The 16,799-nt window shown below is 38.8% G+C and overlaps 1 protein-coding gene across 7 annotated transcripts in view; it reads right to left on the reverse strand.

The window, feature by feature from the left end:
• Window positions 1–5,114: 5,114 nt before the first annotated feature.
• Window positions 5,115–16,799, reverse strand: part of LRCH2 (leucine rich repeats and calponin homology domain containing 2) — a 53,903-nt gene continuing 42,218 nt past the window's right edge. For all 7 annotated transcript variants that reach the window (XM_021547479.3, XM_021547478.3, XM_021547484.3 and 4 more), the window contains 3 exons: window positions 13,633–13,770; window positions 13,217–13,294; window positions 5,115–12,072 (listed from right to left, as the gene is read on the reverse strand). In XM_021547479.3, the coding sequence (XP_021403154.1) occupies window positions 11,953–12,072; window positions 13,217–13,294; window positions 13,633–13,770 (336 nt within the window). In that variant the 3' untranslated portion in view covers window positions 5,115–11,952. The remainder of the gene's footprint in view (window positions 12,073–13,216; window positions 13,295–13,632; window positions 13,771–16,799) is intronic.

Consider the following 16,799-nt stretch of genomic DNA (forward strand, 5'->3'; position numbering starts at 1 on the left):
GCCCTGTATTAGAGATGACTTCATGGATTTGAGTAATACTACTCAGAAGATTTACAACAGCAAAAACAAATATTTCAACAAGCTTTAAGAAATATACCAATAAATCCATCATCATTGTATTAATCAACTGGCACTTACAAGATAGATTTTAGCTGATGGAGAGGATTTGTCTTAGCAGAGAAAATAAAAATACTTATTTTAATGAAAGGATCTCAGTAGTTTGCCTGCTTTGTGAAAGACATTCCTTTTCCCTGTGGGTGCAGCAATCTGCACTCTTCTAAAATTGAGTTGTGCTCTCCTTAATTCCCCACAAGGTGACTGAGCAGTGACTTTTTAATCCAACTACTAACCTTGAAACTTGAAGAGTTGCCTTCTTCTGAAGCTTCTCCCAGTCCTACACCACCTGTCTCTGCAGAAAGCCCCTGGAAAGATGCCATGGGGACAGAGACACCCTGTGATGCTTTCTTTGTGAAGTCCTACAGCACACCAAGCCCCTGAAGACTGAACTCCCTTGCTCCATGCATTGGCTCACCCCAAAACAAATTATATAGCTCATTACACACCAAAATATATTTAAATAAACCCATTTAATGTCAAGAAAAGGATAAGCAAGGAAAGTCTCCACAGACATTGAGTTCTTGAAGTGGGTCTGCTTCAGTGGTTCTGCTCCAGTGGATGCTCTGGGGCATCACCTTTAATTCCACAGGCTGGGATTGCAGGTAGCAAAACAGAGCTGGACCTGCTCTCTCTGCTGGGGCAAGAGCTGCCAGCTCAGCCTTGGACACAGGGGTGAGCATTGGGGATCCTGTGCTGAGGAGAGGGGAGGGCACTGCCCAGAATAAAAGAGACACTGCTCCAGTTGAAGCTAAGGAACCACAGCCTTGGCTCATCTTCCAGTCCACAGCACCTGTGCTTCATTGGTTTCCTATTTCCCAGTTTGGGAGTATCGAGTATAAAACAAATATTCCTGTACTTGTAGGTTTTATTTCTGTGAATGTCTGGCACAGAAAACATTGATCAGACATCAGAAATTCATCCCCTGTGAGAAGGAGTGGTCAACAGAACACAAGTTAACCACTGTCTTCTTCCTGCTGGGTGGGAGGCAAGTAAATTAACTCCCCAGTCTTAATCGCTTTTGACATTTTAAAGCCAGATTTTAAATGCTTTATTTTGACTTGCAGTTTGTCTCCTACACTGTCTAAAAAATTTCTGGTCTTTAGCAGCAGTTCTTGTGGGTGTTTTTCATGGCGCCACAGTGCATTAACTGTTCAGTCAAAACTGTGAGCCCAACTAAAGGGGCAGGGTAAAAATACCTTTGGATTCCTCCTTTGGTCCACCAGCATCACAGCATGCCTGACAAATTAACCAGAAATTGAGATACATTTCATGTCAATCCAGCTGTTCATTTTGAACGTATCAGAGCACAAGATGCTCCTGCTTGTGAAGAAACATCCCACCCTCTGTTCTGCCACACAGGAGTACCTGTGTGCTCCCCAACTATTTTCCTAAAAAAGCATGGGATTTGTCACAAACCATCATCTACAGCCTGCTGGCCAACAAGGACTGCCTGAGGCACCATCCTGGGGAGTCCAGAGACCAGGTAGGACATGCAGCTCAGAGCCAAGGCTGGAGGGGACTGCAGAAGATCCTATATTCCATCCTCCTGGCAGAGGTGGGTCAAATGCACCAACAGTGGCCAGCTGTTCAAATCTGAGCAAAACATGTTTTAGCCCTGTAGGGGAGGCAGATGGGAAGCTCACCTGACTTGGTGAGGGGGGTGGAGGGATGCCAAGGCTCAGTGACACTGCTGGAAGTTAATAGAGTTGAAACTCCTTTAGGCAGCCCTGAGCACCACCCAGGTGTTTATTTTTAACTGCCACATCTCTGGCTTGGATTTTTCATGTTTACGAGCTTGGAAGGGTAACAGCTTCAGTGGCATCAAGTATTTATTTGTATAAACAAGCTGCAAAAGTGACAAACAGCAGAATGCTCTAGTTCTGGAGATCAGAGTGCAGGAGCAGTTCTCTGGCCAAAGTAAAGGGGCTTCACTTCTGCAGGAAGAACACAACCTGCACTCACAAGGGAACACAGGATTAAGTTAAGATGTAATGTTGCCAAGCAGATGCAATCTGTCAGAAAGTGAAAAATACCTCATGTTTCTGCCATTTTTGAGTAAACTATCAATTTAGACATGAATTTGTTGTGTTTTTTTTAAAAAAGACAATAATAAATTTAGTTTTAAAAATTTGTATTTACAGAAACTAACTTACCCTTCTGTGCATAAGGCTTTCTTGGTTTACGTGCAAGTTCAAGTGAGAAAAGTCAGATGATAGTGAGATTTCTTTCCCTATCTGTACCTCTGGGAACAGAAGTGGTAAGATCTGCTCTGTTTTATAGATGTCTTCAAAGCATATTACAGCAATTCTGAGTTTGCTTTTAGTCAAAACAGAACTCCTTGCCATTTGTTGATATCTAAAAGGTCATATAATTTTGCCAAAAAAAAAAAAAAAAAAAAAGGAATGTACCCCAGTCTGGGGATACGTAAGTCCTGAAAGAATCAAGTATTTTCCTAAATAAAATATTTGTCATTTCAATCTATGCATCAAACACAACTCCTGAATTTGCAATGAAAGTGCTTTGAATTAAATATTAATGCAAGTTATTAAAAAGAGTCAGTCAGTGTGATAAAGCTGTTTCTAAGCCAGTAGCAAAAGTAAAAATTGGGGAGTTTCAAAGTTCTCAATACACAAGTAAGGCTCAATGATGCCATAATGAGGCAATACAAAAAAACTGATAATCAAAGCAAGCATGGCACTGCTCAGAGAAGGGCAATATCACTGAGTAATAAATCTTGGTTCATTCACGGGGAGGGGGAGGGAGGTCTATTTGCTACATCTCTTTTGTAATCCTGTTGCATATACAGGAGGAAGAAAACTTTGGGAAATCCCCTATGATTTCACCAGAAAAAAAAAAAATAGCCATCATTTAAACTAATATTCCTGGGAAATAGAAGTTTATGTTGTTTGAGCCAAAAATTACAAGATAATCACTGTCCTTACTGGAGAAGAACAAAATGCACTATTTCAGAACACAGTGAAAAGTGCAAGCTAGACACATCACCCAGTGGTTTGTGGAGGAGAAGAGCTTTCACATAAACATTATTTGGAACTGAATTCAATATTACTTATCTATTTCTAAATTATACCCCTGGGAGTTTTCAGAGATAATCCTGCTTTCTTTTGATTCTGTTTCTTGAGGCCTGGAGAATACAGGGAGTGTGGGATGATTTGTCTTATTAAGTATTCTTCAGAAGTTCGTGCACTTGGAAGCTTCTACTAGGAAATACTGTGTTGGCTGTTTCTTTGCCTTCTCTTTCTGAGAGCTGGAGATGCTGTAGATCAAAGGGGAGAGGATGAAATGAACAACACAGCATCAGCTCATGAATTTATACCTGTCTATCGGGATTGTCATATTCTTATTAAGAAAAATTAACATTTACACTGAAGATATCAGTATTTATAACTCAAGCTGCAAAAGAATTTCAGCCTCCACTAACTGTGGAGAAGAAAAATATCTAGAAATGCATTAGGAGGGAAAGTAACACAAATCACTGGACTGCTGAAGAGTAGGAAGTTTAGCTCTGACTGTTTCATGGAAGATAAAAATGGTAGTAAGTCATTGTGTTGGTTTCAACAGGGACAGAGCTAACTTTCATCTTAGAATCATAGAGCCATTAAGGTTGGAAAAGACTCCTGAGACCATCGAGTTAAATCATTAGCTCAGCACCACTGAACTCACCATTAAACCCTTTACCCAGTGCCACATCCACACAGCTCTTGCCCACTTGCCACCACTGCACTGGGCAGCTTATTCAATGCCTGACCCTTTCAGAGAAAAAAATTTTTTCCTAATACTCAATCTAACCCTCCCCTGGCACAACTTGAGGCCGTTTCCTCTCATCCTGTCACTTGTTACCTGGGGGAAGAGACACCCCTACCTGGCTCCACCCTCCCTTCAAGGAGCTATAGAGACTGATAATGTCCCCCTTGAGCCTCCTTTTCTCCAGGCTGAGCCCCTCGAGCTCCCTCAGCTGCTCCTCCTTAGATCTGCACTTCATGGAGTTCAGCTCAGAACAGAGGCTTCTGCGCGTGGTATCATTGTCCTTGAACATCTAAAAAGCCTTTTCATAAAAGGAAAGTCTTCTTCAGAGCTGAAAACTAAACAACAGAATATTTCAACTAAAAACCCCTCATTGGTAACTGCAAAAAAATGTTCCAGCTGCTGAGATGCATTTGTAAAGGAATGGTGTTCCTTTCTTTAGAATACTGCTCCTCAGTTTCTGCTTTACAGTCCCCAATGTGCCTCATAAGAAAACAAAGAGCAGCTGGGTGTGTGCAGGTGCAGAACAAGATCTCACAGGGAAAAAACATCTCTCAAAAGAGAGTATTTATTTTCAATACTCGGGTCTAAGAATAGAATTGTCTACATCTTTAAATAATCTAAAAGAAATTAAGGTAAAGTAAATTTGGTAATATACAACACTGTATTAACCTACATTTTAATAACCCAACTTAACTACAGCTCCAAAACACAGCAGTTCTGTTTCCCCAAGGCTGGATCAAGCAATTGATGACTACAAACCACACAGATTATCTGTGCTATTGCCAGAGCCAGCCCAGGGAACAGAAGGGAAGCAGATGACCTCTGTCAAGAGGAATTTCTGTGCTGCTTTAAGGTTATCATTAGCAAGACTCAAAAATCTATGGTTATTCCAAATATATATGTGAGAAGACATTGGGTTGTTCTCACAGGGAAGTGTGTAAATATATAAAGATTGCTGCAAGTGAGGGCAAATTGATCCTTGCATAGTCTCACCACTGCTGGTCAAAACCAAAATCCCAACATACTTCACATGTGGATGTGTCCAACATCCCTGAATCAGGAGTTAGCTTTCCTTTTGTTTGTCAGAGGATGTATTTCCTGACATGAGGCAGGTCACTTTCTATCAAAATGACAACACAGACGTTTGAGAGAACATACAACAAATTCTCATTATTTACTACAAATATATAAATGGAAATGAAATCAAATTGAATAATTTGACTACATGAAAATTATGAAACAGTTTGTATTTTATACACAGCATCTGTACACTGGTTTTGGAAACGTGGGGTTTATCCATGCAAATTTAATACAAAACACTATTTACAAAAAAAAAAAAAAATTAAGAACATTTTTTGGAAGAAACATATATGTTGGAAGCTCCAGCAATAATGGAAATACTGAAAAAAGGCTTAATACAGTATAGTACAAATAGACAATCTTCAGAAGTATGAAAGATGCTCTTTACAAGAACATGAAATGCAAAATCAATTTAAATGCACTAACACAAAATTTGCAAGTATATACACAATTTGAGCATCTATTTTTAATGATCACTCTCCTGCTGTGTCCTCAGAACTACTTTTGCCACATCCTGCACACATTTACATGTTGACCATTTGGTTACATTGCATCTTCTGAGTTTTAAAACTACAAATTACAAAATAAAATAACTGAATACCAACTGAATGATAATTGTAAAGCAATCACATTTTCATTGTTCTAGACATTCCATAATAATAGAAAGTATTCACATTACCCCCAGTATATTCCACCAACCCACCCTTTTTAACTGCACCTGTATGTGCTCCTCCTGGGAATCTCAGCTTTGCCTTGCTGCTGGTGCCACAGCCAAGAGCAGCTACAGCCAGGAACTCCCATGGCTGCAGGAATTTGCTTCAGGTATCACATCCCTTCAGCAAACACAACTGCATCAGCAGCTCCATGTGAAGAACACAGTCCTACACAGCTTCAGAATACAAATACTGAACAGTTACTGCAAGCTCCCATGACAAGTATGGCACAACCAAACCCTACACAAATATAGTAATTTTGGAAATATTTCACTGGCTCACTCATTTTTAAATGAAAGCAAAAAAGTATCCTTGTGGCATTTCCAAATATTCTCTATTTTACAATCTGCCTTCATAAAACCATGATGGAAAAAGTTATGTTTGCCTTATTTCACTTAACTTTGAATGAAGTCAAGAAACCCTCCTTAGTGCCAAGAATGTATTTTAAATTACTGACTTTATGCAGTAACTGAGTTACAATACTCTGGAGGGAAATTCTGATCTCAACTGCAGCCTTACAATCATAGACTTATTTAGGTTGGAAAAGACTTTAAATGGATCAAGTTCAACTGCAAGTTTAGCACTGCCAAAATCACAGTTTTTCCAAAACAATTAAATTGCTGTCGGTCCAAACTGTTCTTCTCCTTTAGAGTTTTCTAAGACACTAGAGTAGCCATAGAAAAAATTCCTGGTTTTTGCTTGTTTTAAGATTAGGATTCTAAAATGTAAAACACACTCTGAAAATTATTTTTTGCAAATGTAATTGGCTATATACAATTAGAACTAAAAATTATAGATTATATGTAATTTTATGATAATTGGTGTGCCTTCCCTAAAATTGACCAAGTAGTCTTGGAGAAATTTTGCTGCCCTTTGCCTCTCATGCTGAAAAAATAATGGTCAAACCCAGTGAGGGAACAAACACTTCATATAACCACCATTTTAAGACAGTATGTTGCCAAAATTGTACTATGTGAAAATACTTAAAGACAAAACAAGCAAAGGGCTATTTATTATGTAACAAACACAGGAGCCAGAACTGCTTCTGTGCAGTGGCAAGTTTAAACTAAAATTCAATTAATCACATATATTCTCTATTTAAGCAGTGAAGATCAGCAGAATTCTTCACAGGAAAAGAGAAAATTATGTTATTATTTTCCAAAACAAACCTGTACCATAACACACCTCATTAAAACACAGTTCACCTGTCCGTCAGTCTGTAAATGAATGACACATGACCCAGTGTGTGGCATATGGAATAAACCCAGCATTACTGTTTGCATTCCCTCCTGGAAGTGCAAGAGGGACACATTAACCAGTTCAGAGCCATGGTGCAATTTGCATTTAGAAAAGGTCTGCAGCTCCCACAAGCAAAAGTGTCCTCTGCCTCACTACATTACCCACTGCTGGGGAAAGTTAAATATTGCTGAGTATCTATTAGCAATTACTCTCAAATTATCACTTGGTGGTTTTGCTCAGGTTGCAGTATCTCTTTAAGAGCAAGGAGGTGCTTTTGGCAACAAGTTGTCCTGCACATCGTCACTGGTTCAAAGGCAGGGGATCACAAGGGGCACATGCTAGGTCCCCTTCCCAGGGCTGGGCACGGGCAGTACTCTCTGCACCATCAGCCGCACTTTCTGCAGCACTGGGACGGAGTTATCCAAACCAAACGGGCTCTGGGAACACAAAGATGGCAAATCCCTTGTTGTTCTAAGCTCTGTTGAAAGCTCCATGCACTCCAGGATCCTCATCCCTCAGCTACAAAACACTTCCTTCTTTACTAAGACTGAAGGCTTTTCCTGAAGTGATTCAATGTGAAATCAATTCAGAGCACTCTCTGTTTGGATAACACTACTTTGCCTTTCCCATTGCTGGTCTTAATGACATTTTCTTAATTCCAAATTGTGTGTTCGGGTGTGTTTATTTACTTTGGCTTTTCAAGTAGAGATCCTCTAACAGAAAAACACATTAGCCTGATTTGGTATGGGAAGTGAGATTTGATTTGCCAATACCAAACCACATCTCCTATCTGCAGAAGTGCTAAAAACTCACAGAGGTTGCTTTCAGTTGAAATCAGTGGAATCAGCCTTTCAAATAAACACTTAAGGAATCACGAAAAGGAAGAAGTGCCAGACCTTCATCCATCTCTCTTTCTCTTTAGTACCAACATGACATATGAAAGTTAGTGAAAACAGATGTCTTCATTTTTGTTTGGATTTAGCTACAGATTTACATCAAAATCTGATGAGACTGCCACTAAATTATATGGTATTTAAAATTAAGTTTTTAGTGCAGTAAAAACCTAATGGTTGTCATCACCTACAATTTTATTGAGGTAACAACACCTTCCCACCTCACTTCAATGTAATTTTTCCTACCATCTAAATACTGTTTGGCTTATCAGAAAATTTTTATTAAATGTATCCATATAACATTTTACAACTTCATTTGACTTACCAGAGGTTACTATATTAGTCAAGAATCTGCCACTAAAGTTTGCTAGTGTCAAACAAGTTTAAGCCACGTTTGCTACAGTCTTCAGCTCAGGTGCTCCACAAATACAAAAAGGCAAAAATCTACTGAATTCAAGGGTAAAACTTGCCTTGACTTCAATAAAGCCTAGGATTAAAAAAAAAAAAAATCTTATTATTCATGTCAGTTATTTATTGTTTCAAATCCATTCCTCACTATTTTATGTTCATAGTTCTTGGTTAGATTTTGGAAATCCTCCAGATTAGTGGTCTGGATGGTTTCTGCAACCCCAGCAGTGCCCCAGTGAGCAGTGCTGAAGAACAGATAAAAAGCATTTCTGAGATACTCTCTGGGAAGACACCACACTTCACAACGATTATTTTACTGTCACTGCTGTAAGACCTCACCATATCTGGGACATTATTGCTCAAGTGAAAGTTCAGTCACATGTAACATACTATACCCAGTGACACAAAACACAGAAAAAAATACACAATGCCAGAAACCCTGCCACTATGCTGATCCACTCTAATTTACAATTCATGCCACATTATTGCAAAGTTTATTAGGAAAACTTAATGCACCTTCCTAAAGCTTTTAATGTTGACTTTTCTTCATGTTGTAAGTGAAAACAGAATGTGTGCAACAGGAACTGAGCAGGAACTTCCTATCAGCTGTATTAAGTACTAAACAAATCCTAAACAAAATGGAAGATGGATATCTCAAACACTGGAAATGTTTGGAGCATGGATTCTGGAATCACAATGGTTCACCAGTGCCACTGGAGCAATTCCTTTAAAAAATTCAAGAGGAAGATTGGAAGTGGCCCAGAGTAACCAACAGCCTGAATGCACTAGATCTGAGAATGAACAAAAATAAGATGCTGGGAATCAAAAGGAGAGGGTAAAAGCAATAGAGTATATGCAAATTCTTGTACAGAGAAGATACAACTATCTCCAAAGTCCTGGAAATGAAAACTTAAATTTCAAATATTTTTAGTATCATTTTTGAAATTGCTGTTAAAGAAATAACAATGGGTACGAGACAATGTTAGCAAGGTTTTAAATTATTATTGTTAGTAGTAAAAACAGTTAAGAGATGAGAAAAACATTATTCCAAGCACAGTGGGTCTTTTTTCAGACTGCTCCTAAGTGTACTTGAAGGCTTTAATCTTTGCCATGCTAAAAGGGAAGACTCATGACTATCCTTCCCCATAAGCAAGAAGGTGGCCATAATAATTTCCAAGGAATGGCAAAGCATGACTGTTGGTAGCAAGTCTGTGGGAAAGAACTGCAGAGTACTAAAAAAAAAAAATTTTTTTTAGTAGATTTCCATTTAAAATTAGTACATAAGTTTCATATCCAGTTTTCAACTTACTAAGAAGTTTGCAAAACCCCTAAGTAGTCAGCAGCTGCCATGCTCCATCAAGGGAATTCTTAATGTTTATACTGCAATGTAACTTAATAAAACTAGTTCAAGAAGGAAAAATGTTACCTTAAGATCAGAAAATGTTTTTTAAATATGACAATGAAATAACAGTGGAGATCAGTTTTCAGATAACAAAGTGACAATTTATAGTTAGCACTTCCATAGCTAACACTGAACTAGAACTTTGCTCTGGTAGTAGCAAAAACAGTAAAATGAAAGACAGAGACTTATTCTTTTTGAGTGTCTGGATTTTCTAAATGTAGCAGGCTAGCATTTTGCTAAGTGAATTATAACTTTTTCATTAGTTTTTGCATGACTTTTCAGATAGTGCCACTAATGAAAACAGAGACTGAAGTTGCTAAAATAACAATTAGAAGAGATACAAGAATCAATTAAAGATAGATTTGAAATACGATATTTCAAATGTCAAAGCAATCCAGTTCTTTAAACACATATTTATCTAACCTATGGTTTATATCTAGGACTTTACAAATTAATTTATACACCAGCCACTCCATAAGCTGTGTTTTAAGACAACACTATATGAGTAATAGTGGATTTTAACTATTACATGTACACAAAGTTATTTCAATGGTTTTTAAAATAAGTGGTATTTTTAAACTTATCATCAGAAAAGTTTTTTTTCCTATCAGCTATTGCCCTTAAGGACTATAGTAGAAGGAACAGACAACACTCTTCCCTCATTCTTTGAAGAATTATCTTACATAGGGTCTTGGTCAATTGGAAAGAACAGAATCAAATCTTGCCACATGCCCGGCAAACATATCCCTCAACTGAAAATAACTTAGCCTGAAATAAAAAATCTGTGGCAGTAAAAACATTTTTTTAATTGAGATACCTATTCATGAAGAACAAACTAAAACAAACAGATCTACTACCAAAATTATGAAATTATTTGCAACTTGTTTAGAGAAGCAACTGTGTATGGTTTCAAAATATTCTCAACACACCAAGAATTTGTGCAGAAGCAAACAAATACATGAACTCAGAAGTTTCAAAAGAACACCACAGAGGAAATGTTTTGTTTTCACATTAATCGATCCAATTTCTCACCACAGTGACATTTGTACAAACTGACCTGTGTGCTAATGCCACACTCAGGTAAATTACACAATAAACCCTACAAACACTAAAAAGATAAACACTGATAATTCCCAGCTAAATTATGGATGTATCTGTTGTAAAAATGTCATGTGAGATCAGGAGCAATATTACATAAAATCCTGAACATCACAGTGTAAACCTGAGATTTTGGCGGTTTTATCAAAATGTCCTAAATTACTCTCTATGAATCACTAGTCCTCCTGTCTTATCCATCATGTGTATTTGTTTGTCCCAAACAAAGAAAAGTAGACAACATTGTTTTTGTCCAACAATACAATAAACCAAATTAATTAGGTATTATCAAATTAATTATCATAAATAAAAAGTATTTACAGTATTTTCTAATTATTAGACAACAATTAAATTGTGCAACAAACTTAAAACACCCAACATCAAAAATGTGAAGTATTACTTGAATCTTCACATACTGATTTTACAAAAAAACTATTAAAATATTTAAAAATTTCTATTTTATCTATTTTAAACAAAGAAAGTTCAAAAATGTTTAAGACTATTAAGAGTTATCAATTACACAGGCACTTCACAGGTAAACAATCTACAGTACAACTGAAAAAAAATATTTGGCACCAACCTAAAAGACTGGGAAAACTCAATAATCTGTGTCCTTTTCTCATTGTATCCTGTTCTGTGTAATCACCAGACACTCAGACTCAATACTGGCAATGTCAGAAGTGCGTAAGTTACAATCAGGAGTGCAAAAAACAAGGAACGCAAATATTAAGCTTTCAGAGAGTGAAAGGGAATTACAAGTGATCAGTTGCTCATTTTTTACCATCATACCATCATAATTTTTACCATCATACCATCGCTATATTTTTGACTTATATTTAAATCAAATGATTGACTCAAAAAACTAAAGTGACAGAAGGTGTGTTTTGTACTTTCAAAAGTAATTTATACATTTTCAATGTAAAAAAAAAGAAATCCAGCATTTAACTCTAACACTGAAACGTTAAATGGCAGCTTTTAACTTAACTAGAAAGAGAACCTGATGCTACCACATTCTCTTTGTACATCCAATTACAAAAGAGAAGAAAAACAATTGTTATGTTCTTTTAACTGTGAACTGACTCCAAGGTTTTCATACACAACTCCAAAATAAGGCTCTCTACAACATCTGGACAGGTTTTAGTTTTTGATGGCTTGGGTGTTCCCATGTAGGTGGCTGAAGTGCCTCAGAGAAATCTCTAACAGAGCAAATGGGAAGCTGTCTAGCTGTCAAGAAGTTGTGTCACATGGAAGAAAGCTGAGATATTTTCAATGCAGGCAACTCAAGCAGAGCTTGAACTGTGAGGCCAACCTTCACCAGACCCCTTTCCTCCAGAATGTGATGAGGCAAGCAAAGTCTCTCCTGCAAAAGAACACAGGACATTTAACCAGTTCCATGCCTTTGTCCCCAGGGCAGGTAAAAAACATATTCTCTGAAGCCACACACATGTCAGGAAGACACTTGCAGAGAAAACACCTTTGGCCTTAAATGTCCCTGTGGTACTCTACAGCAACAGAACGCATAGAAACTTGTTATAGTTGTAATCTGTTTGAAGTGTTAAACTATGACAATATCAGAAGACATATAAAAGAGTGCTAAATTCTTAAAGTAAAGGACTTTCTTTTCATAAGCAGAGTCAGAAAAACAAGCTGGTGGGTACTGTTGGCTCAGTGGCCTTCTTCTCCCTTTCCCTTGTTTTGCCACTTTATTAACAATCTTTCCCCTGGGATAACTTAAAAGTGCTAATAGACTCAATAATGAATGATTCTCCAAGAAAGTCATCATTCAATCTCAAAAATCAGCACAAGCTGGACAATCTTCCCAACTGCCAGCTGGTGCTACAAGTAATTCACAACATAAATTTCAGCACCTCTAGCTTCTGCATGGCCTGTGGCTCCACGTGAGACAGCAAACCAGCTTCTAAATCTATCAACTAATTTTCTTCTTGCACTAAAGAAGATCAAGGGAATTTTTTGTCTCATAATATGCAGGAAATTATTTATTTTTAAAGTTTTTTATCCCTCATAAAAGGAGGTAAGAGGATACACTTGGGCAACAGAAGCACAAATAATGGGGCTGCAGCTACAGCCATGCTAAAAAAGACAGCCAATCATTCAGGCTACAGACTTCTGTAAGTGTAGGATATTTCCTAGGCAGACTGAATTGATGCCAAAATGAGTTACTAAACTCAAGACTTTCAAGTAATAAAACATTACCCTCTCAAGTCCATTCCTTTGTTTAGATGACAATATACACTACAAGGAGCTCAGTATTAGTTTTACTATTAAGAACTGACTAGAAACCCATAAAGTAGCTTCCTCAAGTTCACCCCATAAGCCTGGAATGGAACTTCTCTTCAGACCATCAGCTCTCTGGTCAGTGTCATAATCACTATTGCTTCCTCTTGTCAATCATTTGTCATAATAACGCTCCCCCAACCCTCCAAACTCAGTATTTGCTGATGTTTTCTGTGGTTATTAACAAATCAGTAAAGCAATTAGTGTACCTGTGGAACGCCCAATCTTTTACAAGCATCAAGAAAGTTTTCAACATTTCTTCGGCACTTTGCCATGCTGAGTTTAGGCTGTGAAGACAGGATATTAGATCTTCATCAGGCATTCATGAAGGAGTTTGTATTTCTGATGTAAATTCACTAACAGTTACTAAAACACAAGACACATTCTATGAAGACTCATAGGAGTCTTCATGACTCTTCTATGAAGACTCATAGGAGTCTTCATGAGGAAAATAGCTCTTAAACTGAACTTCTAAGCTTCATTTAATGCTTCTTCCAAGAAAAACCAAGTGAGTAATGTAGCAAATCAATGCGGTAAACATGAGTCACAATGTTTAATACTGAAATTCAAAAGCTTCTTTTCATGTAAGATGTACCAAAAGTTAAATAAATTATTTATGCCTTACCACTGCTGGCGATGGGACGTGAATGCTGGCAACAGAACGTGGCCTTATGTGATTGGCTAAATGGCAAAGAACCACTCCATCCATCAATGCTGCTCCAATGTCATCTGGCAAAATTACCTTCAACCTGGATTCAAGATTCTAGGAAAAAGGCCATAAGTAAGTTACTCTCAACATTAGCTAGTTTTCCATTTTAAAAGCAGGGTATTTTAAAGCATGTAGATGTTTAAAAGGAACATTTTAATACTAAAGTGAAATAAACAGAATAAATTTATGCTTTACTCAGTATAAACATCCTTGTCTCCTTATAGGCCCTGTGTTTCTTTTGTTTGTATTGTTGGGTTTTTCTTGCATTTTGTTATTTTGTGGGGTTTTTTTAAATGACACAACAACATACATTGAGACATGTCTTTTCTGCCAACAATGACCAGAATACACAGCTCTCAAGCCCATACAAAAAACTCACTGCTCATAACAGGAAAGCACAGAACTTAAGGACAGACGTGTTGTGCTGAATATATATGATCAGTGCTTAGTGGGCAGAATCTGTGAGTTGAAACCATACAGCATTTTATGAGAAAGAGGAAAATAAAAATAAGGGAACATGAATGTGGGAAAGGCTATTTCACTTGTACAGATAAAAGTTAAGCTCTAGTGGCCAAGGGCCCACTCTTGTGTTGCAAAACAGAGAAGGCAAACAATGGTTTTTCCCACTCCAGCAAACAAGACTCCACTGCTTGTGGAGACAAAAAAAAAAGCCCTTCATAGAAGGTACACCGCATATAAGCACTGACCTCAAAATAGCAAAGCAGCTATGATTTAGTGCCCTAGGGTGACATTATGGTGCTTGTATCCCCAATCATGTGTTCTGTTTATGTTTGATATTATGTTCTGCGATTTCAGAACTGACTCTGAAAGTGAAGGTTTGTATTGTCTTGTTATCAGCCGGCTCACCTCCCCCCATTGTCTAGAAGAGGCTAGTGCTGGCTGGCTGGCTTTTGCTTTGCTTGCTTACTTTTGCTGGCTTGCTTTGCTTGCTTGCTCTTGCTTCTGCTTTTGCTTTTGCTTGTTAGTTTAGCTGAACAATCCAAATTTTTCCCTGGACTGTTTTTTCCCTTTCCTGAATATCATTCCAACCTGCTCCGGACTGCGACCTGGGAAAACACCGAGAGGCTGTGCTTTGTGATCTGCAGCAGCCATCCCCAGTGCTGGAGAGCAATCCCCAGTGCCCAGACCCGGGCGATCATTCCCAAGAGAGATTTTCTGGATTTGTCATCTCTTCAGAGTGGTGAAAGAGTTTTTTGTCATCTGGTGTTGTTCATTTTCTGGTGCTGGGGAGTGTTTCATTTGTTAAATAAACAGGTTTTTTTCCACTTCTCTCTGAGAAAATTCTCCCTGAACCAGGTGCAGTGGGGGAGGGGTAATGGGGGTTTGTTTTCTGGGGGCTCCTTCCAGAGGTTTTTCTCCCAAATTTGCCCTAAACTAGGACAAATATTTTGCTGCCCATCTCGTGCCTGGAGAGAATGGAAAAACCCCTGTTCTAATCATATTTTGGTTCCAATTACTTTGTGTTGGTATAGAACAGTTACTGGCTATGTTGATTGAATTCATAGTGTCTCTTGGGGTGAAGGCCCGCATGTGTTTCTGTTCCCTAGGGTTTTTTGAGATCTTAATCCCTCTATGGTCCCTAGATTTATTTTCTTATTCAGGAATAGCTCTGGTATTGTCCCTAATAGGTAGTTTTTGCAGTAGAAGGGCACTGACCAGAATATCCATTGGGCTGGGCTTGGGTGTAATGGCTTGCAGGGGGTTTATAAAGGTGCTGAAGTCTGTTCCAGGAATGCATGGCTCATGGTCATGCTTGTGCAGCCAGTTTGTTAGAGGGGAAGCAGGGCATGAGGGGAAGCAGGGCATGAGGCCTTTGCTTTCCTTCTTGTCCTTGGAATCTCTTACCTCCCTATTAGAGAATGTTCTGTTTCCCCTGATGGTTAAAGCCACCATCTTTCTGGTGTTTAATCTGGTAAGCTTTCTCTATACAGTCTGCAGTCTCCCTAGAATGAGGGCTGAGATTTCTAGAGGGGCTGATAAGACCCCTAACCCAGGAGTAGACCTAGGTGTGAGAAATCCTGAGTGGTGTGGGAAATAGGAGGATATGGGCCAAATCTTAAAGGAATGTTCTGACTCTATAGCCTGGGACTTTCCATGTGAACAAATTCAGAATCCAGCTGAGGTGCTGAAGTACCTGAAAGAGAAGTGCCATGATAACTCTAAGGAGAAAAAGATCATTGCAGTGAGCTGGGCCCTGGCACATGCTCATTGCACCCTGCTAGATACTGTAGGACAGCAGACAGAGGAAGGGGGGCAGGGAGAGAAATCGAAATCAGCAGCTATCCCAGTCACTCAGGCTGCAGCCAACACCCCAGGCTCTAAGCTAGCAGCTAAACCAGACAGTGAGCCTAAGCTAGCAGCTAAACCAGACTGTAAGCCTCAACCAATGGCTGTTGCTGCTAGCACGAGAAGTGGAAAGTGCACAGAAAAGACCAATCGACCAGTGGATGACGATGATGATGATAATTGAGGAGAAGGACCCTCAATGCCTGCTGACGTGAAATCAGGAGTCAAAGCAATTAGTAAAAGGTCAGAGGCCAATACCGAGTCCTTTTCCTTAAGGCACCTTCGTGGACTAAGAAAGGATTACAATCGACGACCTGATGAGTCTGTAATTAGTTGGTTGGTCCGTCTTTGGGATGCTGCAGGCGAGGCTACAATTCTGGATGGTACTGAGGCAAGACATTTCGGATCCCTGTCACATGATCCTGTCATTGATCAAGGAATGATGAGGGGGGCTAAACCTCAGAGCCTCTGGGCACGGGTTCTGGGAAGTGTAGTACAAAGATACCTGTGTGCAGATGATCTTTATATGCAGCACACTCAAAGGGATCCAACGCCTGAGAGAAATGGCAGTGGCAGAGATTATCTTCTCAAGTGAAATAACAACTAGGAATCCAGACTTGGTACCATGTACATCAGTGATGTGGCAAAAACTTGTACGGCTTGGGCCATATGAATATGCTTCTGCTTTAGCAATAATGAAGCGGGATGAGAGGGATGAGACCATGCTCGATATGGCGAAGAAGCTCCAAACATATGCAGATGCAGTACATGGCCCA

This window comes from Lonchura striata, chromosome 14, assembly GCF_046129695.1.
Source record: "Lonchura striata isolate bLonStr1 chromosome 14, bLonStr1.mat, whole genome shotgun sequence".
Lineage (NCBI taxonomy): Eukaryota > Metazoa > Chordata > Aves > Passeriformes > Estrildidae > Lonchura > Lonchura striata.